General features: G+C 42.8%; 1 protein-coding gene across 4 annotated transcripts in view; it reads left to right on the forward strand.

Annotated features, from left to right (window-relative positions):
- The window catches only part of AMOT (angiomotin), a 65,615-nt gene that overhangs the window by 26,141 nt on the left and 24,150 nt on the right, over positions 1-15,324 (forward strand). For all 4 annotated transcript variants that reach the window (XM_053580528.1, XM_053580529.1, XM_053580530.1 and 1 more), the window contains 3 exons: positions 3,695-3,839; positions 5,191-5,283; positions 10,134-10,279. In XM_053580528.1, the coding sequence (XP_053436503.1) occupies positions 3,695-3,839; positions 5,191-5,283; positions 10,134-10,279 (384 nt within the window). The remainder of the gene's footprint in view (positions 1-3,694; positions 3,840-5,190; positions 5,284-10,133; positions 10,280-15,324) is intronic.

A 15,324-nucleotide genomic window follows, 5' to 3' on the forward strand; every position in this document is an offset into this window, starting at 1 on the left:
AGGTCAAGGATGCGGGTACTATCTGTGTAGATGAAGGAACTACCAGCATTTGAAGCCTTGTCACCTTGTCATCTTGATCACTTTTTCCCAACTATGAATTGAAATCTTAAATATAAGCTTTCACATGAAGGCTATAACCCAACTATAGCACAAGACTATGGGGAAAGGGCCAAGGAAGGGGAAGGGAGGGGGAAGTCAGGGTGGAGGGAGAGTAATGGGTGGGGCCACACCTACGGTGCATCTTAGAATGGGTACAGGCGAAACCTACTAAATGCAGAATACAAATGTCTACATATAATAACTAAGGAAATGCCATGAAGGCTATGTTGAACAGTTTGATGAGAATATTTCAGATTGTATATGAAACCAGCACATTGTACCCCTTGATTGCACTAATGTACACAGCTATGATTTAACAATAAAAATAAATAAATAAAACGTATTTCTTAGAAAATTTTCACCAGCTGAAGTTAGAGCCTGTCCTGCCTTGTTCTGGAAAAGACTTAGAGTACTTTCCTAGTGGGAGTTCTGGTAGTGACTCTTTTTCAACTATCCCTCCTCCACCCCTCTCCACATTTTGCTTTGGTCCTGTTCTGCAACTCAAATTCAACATCTGCTCTCTTTCTCTGGTGTGTGTTCGGGTAGGCAGGAGGGGCTTAGCACCACAGGTGGGTGACAGGTGACAGCCCTAGGCTGAGGAAATAGAAAAAGGAGTCTGTGTCCCCAGTTCACATTTTTCCCCAGGCCCCCTCCTCTCTCCTGCAGCTGGGACTTGAGCTCCTGACTGCCCCAAGCTAGGAACCTTAACTCTTGGCTTCCAGTGGCTGTTGGTGAATAGGGTTATGCCTTTGGCAGCCTCCTTGCAGCTTTTGTCATTGTGAAGCTCAAGTGGTTTGATCTCCCCACAATGGGAACTGTTCAAGGAGGTGAGGGCAAAGGTGGGGGAGGGAGAGGAGGTTGCCTTGTATTGTTCAGTAACTCTGTCCTTAGAAGACACCAGGAGTGGAAATTTCAGGGGCCTGAAGGAAGCAGAGAATTTGTGAAGGCCAGATCTGGATCTGAGAGGAAAGGAGGGCTTATTATTAGCTAAGTATTTTTGTGTAGCAGAAAGACTCCTCCTCCCCCAATTTCCCCAAATCTGGATGGAGTTTGATTGGGGTCGAATGAAAACTGCTTCTCCCTGGTTTAATCCAGATTTTGTATTTTCTCCCTGACATTTGAACTACATCACTCCCCCCATCACGTTGATAACAATAAATTAGTTACATCCTTACACTAGAAACCTGGTTTGTCTGCTTAGGTTATGAGTTGACACCCCTTCCCCATGTCTTCTGGATGGCCCTGCCCTATCTTTGATTCAGTCACTAAAGGATAAGCCCAGATCTTCCATAGACCCTCTTTGCCACAGGATCCACGGTGATTTCTAGGGGCACTGGGATGGGATGGGTGACAAGGAAGAGGGGCAGAATAGGATTTTTGCTGTTGTTTGTTCCACAAGGCAGGAAAAGATGCCTCAAATAGGTGTCATTGGAAAAGTTTGTGTGTTGGGAGAAGTGGAGGCTGACCCAGTGCTGAGGTGGAGGAGAGGGCAACAAGAATAGGAGGAGAAAAGGAAAATGGGGGCAAATAAGGCAAATCCTGGGGGCGCTGGAGGAAATAAAAAGGCCCAAGGCTTTTGTGCAAGGAATAAGTAGACAGAGTAAGTCTGAAAACCCACCACCACCTTCCCTACCTCCTGCTGCCACAATTACCCAGATGAAACCAATAGACAGGCTCTTCCGTGATGTTTTCTCTTGGAAGGTCCTCTTGACAGATGTGTAACTTTCCCTTTGCTGGGTACAGTGTCTGTTCAGGGGGTATGGGAAGTATTAGTATAAGATTTTGAAATGGCAGGCTGTAAAACGTGAGAAAAGGGATTGCCTTCCAGGTGTGGCATTCTGTGTGGGGGAACTGGACAGCCTTGCACTGTAAACGCTGCCCAGAGCGGTCCAGCACCAAGCGTGCTCTTTCAGATGGAAATGTTTATTTTCTCTATCCAGTGCTTGAATTTCATGAAAAAGCTTCATCAGGCACAGGCCTGGCAGATCTTGTCTCTAAATGCCATTCACCAGTTTTCACCTTCTGTGCTGCTATCTTGGTGCCATCTGCGGAAGAGAGAAAAACACTTTTCAGCCTGCTCTTTTCTGTGGTATAAGCCTCATTTGTTTGCAGGCAGTTCTGTCACTGGTAAAAGTTTGGAGATGGGGGCAGGTTGAATCTTACTGGTTTGGTAATCCTGCCTTTCCCCCTTGGGGGTCCTGAGATTTCTCTTTCTGAAGTATCCTGAGCTTTGTTAAGGAAACCTGGAAAACTGAGAAGGAATGCAGAATGGTTGCAGGAATCAACTTTAATTTGAAACTTGATTAATAGGCCATGGGCCTATTTGTCTTATACAAATTACATGCAAATATCTCTGCAGTTATTGTATGTGTAGTGGCGCTATCCTGGTTAAAGTGTCTAATTTCTTCTTTGTTCCTAATTCTGGCTGATTCAGAGCAAGACCCTTTCTGTTAGAGTTAGTTTTGTTTTTTGTTTTTTGTTTTTTTTTCTTTTTCATTTGAGGAGATTTGCTGATGTGTCATACAACTTCGATCACGAATTTTTGTTCAAAAATATGTACTGGGTTTTCCACTGACTACGGGATAAAGTCCAAATGCCTGGCCTTAAAACCCTTTTCTGAACTGACTCCAATCTATCTTAGTGGCCACATCTCGCCAGCTTCCCTCTGTGGACCCCACAGTGTCCAGCCAAATTAGACTACTGGTCATTCTGGGAATGCATTTGCTCACTCAGAATAGAATACCCTTCCCCTCACCTCTGCTCATTGAAATCTGACCCAGCTTTCAGGATCTGACTCTAAATGCCACCTCCTCCCAGAAATTGTTCTCCTCCCTCCTTCTCCCAACCAGGAATAACTTCTTTTTCTCTGTACTTTATAGCACTACTCCTACTTTACTTAAAGCTATATCTTGCCTCCTATGCATGTAATCTTTATTCGATTAGATTGAAACGTCCTGAGGGTAACTAGAATGTTCCCATTCATACACCCTACAATGCTTTAAAGTACATGTAAATATTTGCTCCATGGTAAGTGTTTGTTGATTGCACTGAGTTACCGCATGAGGCCGGAGCTTAAGGTTTTTATGTTTTGTCTCTTTCTGCTGCTGACCTGGTCTTGGAAAGGCAATTTAACTTTTCCCTCTGCTAAAATACGGAGAGGTATCCCTGCCTAGGCAAATATGAGGATAAATGGAAATCCACAAGTGAAATCCCTCTGAATACTCTGTACTAAAATTATCTACATAATGTTACATCATATTAATAATTTCAAAACTAAGAAAATTTTTGTTCCGAAATTAAAGTCATGTATAACCATATTGATAACATTTATTAGATTTTGCCACTTTCTCCTAAGGCAGAAACTATATCTATATTTTTAACCTGAGAAAGTCTCACAACATAGCGAGTTCATTACCGAGCTTGTGGTCAAACATGGACATCCTTCTCTGAAATTTTCTCATCTGACTGTGTTATGCTCGCCTCTTGGTCATCTACGAGCCCTGGGAGAAACTGTCACTCAGGATTGCCTGTATGTTTTCAGATCATCTTTCCCATCACCACCATCTTTCTTTCTTCTTTCTTTTTGTTTATTAAGGTGGAGACAGAAATCCAGCGTGTCTCGGAGGCATATGAGAACCTGGTGAAGTCATCCTCCAAGAGAGAGGCCCTGGAGAAAGCCATGAGAAACAAGCTGGAGGGGGAGATTCGAAGGATGCACGACTTCAACAGAGATCTGAGAGGTGAGGGGACCAGTGGGCTTGTCCTTGCATTCCTGAAGCAGCTGCAGGGGAGTGAAGGGGTGGGCTGAGCCTGAGCAGGCTCCAAATAGGCTATCTGGGCTTGCTTAAACCACTGGTATGGGCAGTAAATGTCTGGGCATATGCCAGGCTACTTTTGTGTGTAATGTGATTATAATAATATTTGGTCCTAAGCTTGATTGATCAAAGTAGGGAGGGGAGGATGCACCTGACTGACCTTTGGAGTGATGAACTGCACCCCTCCAACTCCAGGAATCCTGAACCTGCTTGGCTCACCCCTACAACTAGCAAATTGGTGATGTCTCTCTTCCAGGTAGAGCACAGCAACCTCAAACTCCTAGGTTCACGTGATCCTCCTGCCTCAGCCTCCTGAGTAGCTGGGACTACAGGTGCCTGCCACTATGCCTAGCTAATTTTTCTATTTTTAGTGGGGCCAGGATCTCACTCTTGCTCAGGATGGTCTCACAGCTCCTGACCTCAAGTGATCAATCCTCCCGCCCCAGCCTCCCAGAGTGCTAGGATTAAACGTGGCATGAGCCACCGTGCCTGGCCCTATCCCTCTGCCTTGACAGATTTTGCAGAGGCATGTCTTTTGGCTAGGCAAGCTTGAAATAGTGATGTCTCCTTTTATTTCCAGGACACACTCCCTCCTTTTATTTTTTACCTTCACCTGATAATATTGAAGACAGTGGGAAATATTTCTACTTTAAACCATCTTCAACTCCTTCAAAAGTGGTGATCTTCGGGATATTTTCTGTCTTTAGATTTCAGTTACATTATCTAGAAAATCAGGGGGTACAACTACCCTCTTTCCCCAAAAATAAGACAGTGTCTTATTTTAAGGTGTGCCCCCAAAGATGCGCTAGGTCTTATTTTCAGGGGACGTCTTATCTTTCCTGTAAGTCGGTCTTATTTTCGGAGGATGTCTTATTTTCGGGAAAACAGGGTAGATGCTGCCCATGGTTCCCTTCTAGATTTGACGTTCCAGTATATTAAAGACTTTACACTATAACTGTGACCGTGATGTTCTTTTTCCTGGTTAATAAATATATCATCATCTGTTCAGGGTTGGATGATTTTGTTGAAATTTAGAATTCTGCATTTAGGTTTTGGTAGTGAGGAATAAAAGTGTTAAGTTCTTCCCTTCTCTTTCCCTGCCATGGTCTAGCATTGCTTTGGAATTCATATTTGCAAACCCTTGTCTGTGTCACCCATTCCTGTTTAACAGGAAGAAGCAGGCTTGTTTTGACAAAGGTCAGTATTTAGAGGGCAAACAGCATGTGCTTGAAAGTTTGAAGTTGAGGCCCTTGTTGATTGTCTCCAAATTCCACAGAGCGCCTAGAGACTGCCAATAAGCAGCTTGCAGAGAAAGAGTACGAGGGCTCAGAGGACACCAGAAAAACCATCTCTCATCTCTTCGCAAAAAGTAAGTCTGCAAATCTCTGAAGCAGGTATGAATGGGTGGATGGGAGCAAGGTGTGTGAAAAGGTTGCGCAGTCCTTTTTAGCCTTCTAGAACAATGAGGGCAGAGTGAATGTCACCTAGGGATTCTTTGTCCTGTTCAGACATGAAGTTGGAAGGTTCCATTCTTTTCCTCCTACGAAAGCTTCTTACTACAACATCTAGTACCATCAAATGGCTTCTTCTGTATTAAACCAGAGAAGCCCCTTAAAGTCCCTGCTATGTCACGGGGAGTTGAATAAAGGGTCCTACTGAACACAGGGCGCCTTAAAGTTGAAGGTGAAGAGATTTTCTCAGAAGGGTCCAGGCACTGGCTCCAGTAGAGATGAAATTAACATGCAGGATTGATGATTAGGGTTTGAAATACCTAACCTGTGCCTGAGGCTACCTTAGTTAAACCCTGAGTATTATATAACATCCTTATATGTTGGCATATTGCATGGGTGGCTAGAAGGAAGCCATTCCTGTGGCCTGAACTGCTGACTCTGGTTGCAGAGTTAAAGAGTGTGGGGGAGGGCAGAGCTGTGTCTTCCCCATAATAGTGTTTCCTTTGTCTGGAAATACTCCTAAGACCATGACAATGAATTAATCCTCTTCTTTATCGGTCCCTAATGGACTCCACCCAGCTAGACAATGCCTAATTCTTTCCATTTGCCATCATAAAACCAGCAATAAAAACTTCTTAGTGGATTGAGTCCTCAGGGAGAATTATTTGGAGGGAAGGGAACAGATGGACTGCTTCATTTCTGCACATGCCCACAGCCCAGCCTCCCTCAGGGTAGATCTGGCTGTAGTTGTGCTTGGTGAGGACATGTCACTCTCCTCCATCTTTGCTGGGCCCCCAAGTCACCCTTCAAGTCGTTCCATTGAAGTTTCCACTTTTCACTTGTACAAGTTTGTTTGATCTTTACTTACAATACCGTCCTCCTTTCCGGGTTGCTCTGTCATGCCCTGGCTTTAGCATAGGGGTTTTTTTCTTTTTCTTCCTTTTTTCCCCTGCACCTCCTGTTCTTCTGTCATCATTGTCTTTTTTTTTCTTATTAAATCAGCTGTGTACATTAATCATTGTCTTAAAGCAAGGAATACCATTACTCCGGTGTCATCAGTGCCTAGTGGACATTGTTGTGAAGTTGCTTCTGTGGTATCATGGTATCACGGTTACCCTGGAAGCTAGTTCACTGGCAGAAAGAGGGTGACAGCCTTCCAGGACAAATCACAACAAACCATATGGATTCCTACCCTGGATCTGAGAGATCGGACTCCTCTCTTATGCGGATGGCATTCAGGTGTCCTAGGAGCCCTGCTACCAGTTTATAAAATGTGATGACTTAGTGGATCCAATTATATTACCAGCAGGGAAAAAAAAAGATGGTCAGATGGTTCTAGGAAGGAAATGTGAGCTCCAGCTAGGCAGGGAAGAGGGCATGGCTCTTGGCCCCCTTAATTTCTTTTGTCTTTGGACATTGACAGGGTCCCACATGGGTGGATCTGTGGCAGGAGAAAGGAAAGCCCTCTTTAAAAGCCTCTCTGAGGAATGTGCTTAAGGAATTCTGGAGAAACCAAACCAATTCAACCTTAGGAGCAGGCTGTCTGGTGTAGGAGATAAGAGTTGAGAACAACGTAGGCCTCAATTGGATCTCCGCCACTTATTTACCAGTTGTGGGACCTTGTGCAAGTTAGTTAAGCTCTCCAAGGCTCTGCTGTCTCGTATGAAAAATGGGGAAGAAAATAGTATCTTTCTTGTATGGCTGTTCTGCAGATTAACTTAGAACAATACCTGGTATGCAATATGTGTTCAACAAATGTTTGTTTCTTTCCAAACATAAAGTCAGAATGGGAAAGAAGGTGAGGCTGCTCTATTGAAGTTTCTTTGATGAACATAAATTTCTAGGTCCCCAGCGACAGGGTGTCACGATGAAAGGCGTATTATGAGGCTACAGATTCTCTCTCATTATGAATCATGGAGATGACGTTCACTATCCTCTATGTGGTAAATTCCTTTGGTGTTCATGCTTTCTACTGTTTCTGTCACTTAAATATGTTTTCTCATTTGATCCTTAAAACATAGTATGAGGTTAAGTAAGATGGTATTGTTACCTCTATTTTCACCTCTAGCATTCTTCGAGTTTTTCCTAAAGTTCTCATTTGTCTGCTTGTATTATTCACCTGTTGTTGCCTGCTGTCTACTTTTCTCATTAGAGCCCTTATAATATTAATTAAGTAGATTAGAGCCCTTAGCATATTAATCATAGTTGATTTACACTCACAGCCTGATAATTCAAACATCTCTGCTTTATCTGGGTCTCGTTTATTTATTTATTTATTTACAGACAGTGTATCACTCTGTTGTCCTCGGTAGAGTGCTGTGGCATCACAGCACACAGCAACCTCCAGCTCTTGGGCTTAGGCAATTCTCTTGCCTCAGCCTCCCGAATAGCTGGGACTATAGGTGCCCGCCACAATGCCCGGCTATTTTTTGTTGCAGTTTGGCCTGGGTAGGGTTTGAACCCATCACCCTTGGTATATGGGGCTGGCGCCCTACTCACCAAGCCACAGGTGCCTCCGCTGGGTCTCGTTTTGATGTTTGCACTATCCTTTCTTTTCTTCCCTTTTTTTTTTTTTTTTTCCTGAGCCGGAGTCTCATGCTGTTCCTTGAACATCAGTGCAATGACATGATCATAGTTCACTGCAGCCTCAAACTCCTGGGCTCAAGCTCTCCTCGTGCCTCAGCCTCCTGAGTGTCAGGGACTATGGGAGTACACCATCATGACTGGCTAATAGTTTTTTAAGTTTTTTGTAGAGATGAGGTCTCTCTACTGCCCAGGTTGTTCTGTCCTTTCAAATTGTGTTTTTGCCTTTTAGGACGCCTTGTGCATTTTTTTTTTTCTTTGTAGAATAGCAGACTTGATGTATGGAGGAGAAGGAGCCTCAGTAAGTGGACCTTTAGGGATGTGGTGGTAAGGTGTAGGGTAGAGAAAGAGCTCTCTAGTCCTGTGATTACATCTCAGTCTTTTAGTGAGCCTGTGTCTCTGGTGTGTGAACTTCACAGATGGGTCTCAATTGTTTTTTTCACTCTCTTAGGTGTTACAGGGTGGCTAGAGAGGGCTTTGTCTTCTCCCCTGTGGAAGCTAGAGCAGGCTGGAGTTGCTTATTTCCCTTTCTCTAAGTTCTGGGGGGAAAAAAATGCCAATAGATCAGGCTCTCGTTAAATAGTTTCTCTTGAGGGCAGGCCTTGTTAAGAGTAGAATGTTCTAAAAAAAAAAAAAAAGTAGAATGTTCTGGCGTATTTCATAATGGCTCCTTTTTCTGTCTCCCTGGTGGAAGCACAAAGGCCCATCTAGCAGACATTCTGTTGCTTGGTCCTACTTTTAGATGTCTGCTAGATGGGCCTTTGAGCACCTGGAAGATTCCGTTGCTTGGTCCTACTTTAAGATCTTTAAGGTGCTTGAGTGGGAGGAATGAGAATTTGCTTATCAGGATTTGGTGATAATGACTTCAGGTGCAATATTTCAGTGTTCTGATCAGCTGTGAGTACTGGAACAAGGTACAGCCACTACAAGAGGGCAGACAGGGATAAAAATCGTATATGGACCAAAATATACAATCTGTTTAGACACTACTTGTAAATCCATGTTAACTTATTCAGACACTAACTTGTGATAATGTCCCTTCATTCCCCAAAAAATTATAGATTTGGCTACTGTCTCATACTGGTGCTTTTTCCTTCTATTTTCCCCCTATATCCATCTATGAATATTTATTGGATTCTCATTATATAGGGCTACTTAACTGAGCTCTCTATAAAACCAAAGCTAGAAAGACTATTATCTTTCCAGTAAGCTCTTCTATTCTAAACTCATAGATTACAGCTACACACACTCACACACACACACACACACACACGCACATATACATACGTGTATGTGTATACCCACATAAACGTGTGTGTGGTGTAAGCACACAAGCATATCAGATTACTTAAAAAAAATAATCTAAACTTTCAAACCCTAATAGGCTTAACTGCTAACTTAGCAGAAAAGTAGATTCTCAAATAGAAGGTATTTTTTCCAGGCAAAATGTCTGCCTATATTCTTCTGAACCTGATGTTTTCCTTCTAACTCTGCCTCATTCTTTCCAGCACTCCCTCTGCACCCAGACTATACTGCAGGGTAGAGTAGAAAAAGGATAGTGTGGTTTCCAGTTTTATGTTACTCTCTTCCTGAAAACATTGGGTTTCCATGAAAAGTAGATGCTGAGATAAAATGCTTGGGTTAGAGGGTGATACTGGGTAAGGCTTTCCCTGGAGAGGACATGTTGTCAACTAGACATCATCTTAGAAAATAATGTCAGTGTGTAGAGGGTGAGATTTGAAATATTCGCCATTTTATGAAATATTTTTAGATTTCGTTAATACACTGTCCTGAGGAAACAATGGGGAAATTGTTTCTGAGCTCACTTGCCCTTCTAGCAAGGTAAGACTATGAAAAATAAAATTGAGGAGACGAGCACACCTTCTCTTCTGATGTGTGTGTGTGTGCGTTCTCTTTATGCAATGCTTAATGATTTCCTGACCCTTCCACTTTCTCCTTGCTTCTGTGCAACAACCATTAAGTTGTTGTTAAGTGACTTTTCTGAATTTACATAGCAAGGTAGTGGTAAAGCCGGTGAGAGAGTCCAGATCTTGGTTATTCTCGTTCTTTAAGCTGTGCACCACAACAGTAGGCTGTCCAGCAATGGATATGACTTGTCAGTTGTGCACAGTTAGGCTTTGAGCTGGCTCCAGCTGGGCAATGTTGATTGTTCATGTCCTGACAGATAAAGAAAGCCAGCGGGAAAAGGAGAAGCTGGAAGCAGAGCTGGCCACCGCCCGTTCTACCAACGAGGACCAAAGGCGACACATCGAAATCCGAGACCAGGCTCTGAGCAATGCCCAGGCCAAGGTGGTGAAGCTGGAAGAAGAGGTATGGTGGTTTCTTCAGGTAGCATATGAACCTGGGGGTGGGAGAAGTCAAGGGCACTGTGCTCTTCATTTTGGTGAACTGGCAGCTGCCTGATCCTTAACAGGGAGATGCTATTTACTACTTCAGGATTATGGGCTGATATGAGTGGACTTTGATTTATTTTCTCTTCTCTGCAGCTTTTTTTCTTTTGCTCCAGAATAGGACCAGGGTCAAGGAACAATTTCCATATGCTCATTCATATACTAAGCTAACCGCCCTCACACTCCATGCTCTTACTATATATCCAGGCCAACCTTAAGCTTCTGAAAGATATATGTGTGTGTGTGTGTGTGTGTATGGATGTAGATAGATGTATAAATATGTATCTATGTTAATTTCTGCCCTAATAGTGCTTTTAAAGCTTTATTTTGAAAGGACTAGAAAATGATTCCCAATAGTACCACAAGGATCCTGAATTCAGAACAGCCCCTGTCTACTCCATGCTCAGTGGCAAGTCAGTCCATTCTCACGTCAAAAATAAATCTTGGTGACCATACTGTTTGCTGTTGGACTTAGTTGGCAGATTGGTTTTGGGATAGAAGCAGTCTAGGGAGGTCAGAAATAAGATGGGACTTGGGGACAGTTTACAGTTTTATGTTAGAAGAATGCACTGGCCAGGAGCTGTGGCTCTTAGTGGCTAGTTTCTAGAATGTAGTTATATGGGGAGATGAACTTGTCAGTTATTTGTATGAGAAGATGGAGTCTTCCCTTGACAAATACAAAGGCCCCCAAACTATTAAGCATTTGATTAATCTATATATCTGATTAGTCTTGATGTAGATGTTACTTGATTGCAACACTAAACTGCGTCCATGTGAAATGGAGGGAACTCTGCTGCTGGCTTGTCATTAATGAATTTTGATGTCAATTGTCATTGCATGGGAATATGCCTAACTTTTATGTGCTTTGCGCTTAGGGAAAGGGTACATTCCCACAAAAATCAATGCTGAAGTATAACTTGGTAAAGATAACGTCATGTTGCACTAACTTCTAATCTAAAATTGGAATTGTTTTAAGGGAAAAATAGCCTCTATCATAATAAATTGAAAGCTTTATCAGCTCAAGACAAAAGAAGAGTATTAGTATCCAAATAGCATTCTGGCTATTGTATGTGATGTATCTTTCCTGCCTTCATTCATTGCCTGCTTCCTTTCCCGCAGTAAGAACGGGTCTAGTTCCTGGAGATCTGACTTACAGATTTCCTCTGCTTTCTTTTTTTGCATATTCAAAGGCTTGTTGGAGTTGGGTTGTCAGTTCATACTTTACCAGGAGGTAATGCCATCTAATCTATGATATCCTTTAGACTGATTTGCTCAAGTGTTAACTTCAGGTTGTATAAAATCATGTTACAGTCCTGCTTCGTTACTTGTCTAAATCAGAACTGTGCTAAGTTGCAGAATGTAAAATGAGGAAACCTTGTATTTGCCTGATGTCGAGGTCTAAGGAGCTTATGAAGACACTCATTTTGCTACACTTCATAGATTCCCTTCCTTCTCTCCTATTTTTTTGCAAAGACATTCCAAAGAAAATTATAGGACAGGGTGAGATTGGATTCTTTTAGAGAAAGGCAAGCTGACAGACCTGCTGGGAAAGAGTAATTTGCTGGTGGTCACATGGCAAGTCTTGGGTAGAGCCAGGAATAAAACTGGTTATCTCGTGACTCTTCATTCCCTAAATCCTGCTGCCTGTCTCCTGGTCTGAATCATCCTTTGGTTCAATTCCCAAAAAGAAAATGTGGGCACTTGTTCAGATTTAGTAACCTCTGCATCTTGTAATTTTTTAAAAATGGCTTCGCCCATCAGACCCCTCTTTTCAAAAGACAATGAGAACTTTTCCAGACTGCTTTGAGTGCAGGTTGTATAGAGAGCTCTGCGGCCCCCTCCAGAAGGGGTAACCAGCCAGTTTGAGATAAATAGGGATGAGGTATCTGCAACCAGTTTTGTTTGCAGTGGCTGAGGGAACAGTGGTAGCTGGTTGTTAATCACGAAAATAATGTACACTTAGAGAGAAGACGTTCATGTTCCCACTGGGCAGCCCTCACCAAAAAAGTTGTCTGAAATATATATCTGACCTCAGACTTCTGAGGCTTTTCTGGGCTTGGATTCCAGAGATTTTTAATAGTTTTCTGGGGGCTTGCTCCCCAAAATGTAGCTTTACAATTGAAAGAAGTTCTAAATGTTGGGCTAGGATTGAATGATGACTTCTGGTGATCCAATATCACAAATGAGCTCATCGATTATTGTTAAATTTTTAGCCTTCATAAAACTTGGACTTTCTCATGGAGTCCAATTGTTGGGAAATTTTGAGTTGCTCTTGCTAAAGGAGGTGGAACCTTTGACTGGGAGAACAGGCTTACCGCCCTCCGCCCAGCAGAATCTCAGAGACCACGTAATGTCTCCTGGACTCTCAAGCTAGAGCACATCTCGCACGTAAAAAGACTTGCAAGACCACATTTCAGGGAAAATGCACTGGTTCTCATTTCCCTTTTTGTTTTAGCAGCTTATCAGAGCTAGATTTGCTCCTGGGTGGTATTCATCCTGTCTCCCCTGAAACAATTTCAGTTATCCTCAAATACAGGCATTGCTGATTGAAATTTTGTTTCTCTACTGTGACTGAGTCCCCATCAGGCCTCCCTTTTTCTGGGGTAAAGTTTCTAAGTATGGCACATTAGGGAGGTATTTGAGATAAATCGATAGGTCTTGAACAGATCTAGGAAGGAGTCGTTATTGTGATTTCTTCACACTATCAGCAAACATTTCTAAAGCAAGAAAGATACTCACCAAAGAGTCATCCTTGTGTCACAGATGGCTCAAGGGAGGCAGTGACCTGCCTGTGTTCTTCATAAACAGATAATTTAGTGATGGCTCACAAATGGCACCATGAACTTTCCTTTTTTCTATGGCTTTGGAAGTTCTTCCAAGGAAAACCTCTTCTAGCCTGCTTAGCCAGAGTAAATTTAGGGAAACTTTCTTGAATTAAGCCTTTTGTCATGGAAGTATTTTTCTCAGCTTTCTCACTCAGGTAACAAGTTCTAGTTGCATCCAAAGGTCAGGGGGAAGATTATGACTACTTTAATGGTCCAAGAACTATATTATTTATCTATCTATCTATCTATCTCTTCCTCTCTACAAAAACCTCATTGAAATGCGTTTCTTGAAAATCATTCCGTCTTTCTAATCCCATTAGGTCTCTTGCCAGGGGTTCTCTACAATCACTGTGCTCTAAGCTCTACACAGAAATATTACCTCAGGCATACAGAGAATTTTCTCCTACAATGGCAGCTTCCTTTCTTTTCCACTTTCAAAGCACATTCTTTCATTGACCCTGTCCTGCTGACAGCCAGCAAGGTGTCTTGCTAGGGAGGTGGGTAGCCCTCTAACTAAAAAACAGACCTGTTTTCTCCGTGAGTCACTCTGATCCAGGTCTTGAACCAGTCTGCAGCATAGGCAGCGGCAGCCCCAGTCGAGGTGAATGGTGCCTTTCCATCCTTGCCCTTATCTTTCGGGACACGTAGGTCTTATTGAAGTGGAGGCTCATTAAACTCCAAGTCAAAAGAGCTCTGTGTCCTACAGCTACCATGGTATTCTCCCATTCAAAGAGGCCCTCCCCACCCCCTACCAATTTAACCTCGCTGGAGAGTTTCAAGGGATGCCTGGCATATCCTCTCACAAGGCTCGAGGCAGCCCAGGCTTCTGGCTGGCTGCTGTCTTATGATGATCTGGAGTGGAAACCCGCTTGGGTAATTGTTTCAGGAATGGTGGGAAAAAGGCCTTGGCAAGATCAAAGAGGGAAGATGCTGCGGGTGGGCTGCTTACTGAGCTGAGAGCACAGGAAGGGAGAGAGCGGAATGTGGGCGGGCTGGCTGGCAGAGACAGCCAGTGAGCCTTGTTCTTTGGCTTTTAGGCTAGAATGAAAGCCATAGCGATTCAGCAAGAAGGGATCCAGGCGTTAACCTTTCTAAACTGCTGTGGCTGGTGATGATTTAGACACCACATTGGTAGCTGTTAGTGGAAAGAACCCCAGTGCATTTCCCAGAGTAGGTTGCCACTCTACTCATTTCTCCAAAACCAGATTCAGATGGTTTGACTCCCATTTTCATCATTCTTCCTAAGGGCTGATATTTTTTCTTCTTCCTAGGTCTCTTTATTTGTCTTTCTGGTTTTAAAGACATATAATTTTTCTGCTATCACCTATCCACAATGACCCATAACCAGTTTCCTCCTTTCTTAATATTAGAGGAAGGTATCTTAGGGATATACATTTATATGTCTAATAGTCCAAAATAATTTTCAAATAACAATAGGATTTTGTGGGTGAAGGTAAATATCACCCAGTGGTCATGATGGATTATAGATTTAGATGGAAGATCTGAGGGTGTGATTTATGAAAGCATTTAGAGTGTTCATAGGATTCAGATAAAGTACACATCTACCCTGGAAACTTCTCGAGTGTTCTGCTGGTGAGTTGTTGATTTCTTTGAAGGGCATTTCATCTAAGGATGACAGTTTCTGTATTTATGGCAGTTATTTTCTTTGAAGTAAGTATTGCTTCACCCATGTGTTAAAAAAGAAAGAATTACGCCCCCTCTGATAGAGCTGGAGTGACCCCTCTGAACTCCATAGTTTCAGTCTTTCCTATGATTTGGGCTTTTGAAATTTCCAAATTGGAAGCCTTGTGGATTTCTCTTTAGTCTCTTCTACCACATGAACTCTATTCCAAAGGTAGCACATTTTTAGAGGTGTTTTTTTACTCTTCAATTCTTTTAATATCTACCAGTGGACCACAGCCTCCTGGCAATGGACAGAAGCAGCTTGCTAATACCAGGGTAGTGTTACCAGATTGCTTCAGTGTGAACCCTTACTTGGATCCTAGGTCTCTTAAGACTAAATCAGATCAAACTAAAATCACCAAAAGCTTCTGGAGTCACATACTGCATAGTGGTATGAAGGAGAGTGGTTTGAAGGAGAGGAGCAAAGAAAGTGCATTTTAGTTGTGACATTTGTGAA

The sequence above is a fragment of the Nycticebus coucang genome, chromosome X (assembly GCF_027406575.1).
Source record: "Nycticebus coucang isolate mNycCou1 chromosome X, mNycCou1.pri, whole genome shotgun sequence".
Classification (NCBI taxonomy): domain Eukaryota; kingdom Metazoa; phylum Chordata; class Mammalia; order Primates; family Lorisidae; genus Nycticebus; species Nycticebus coucang.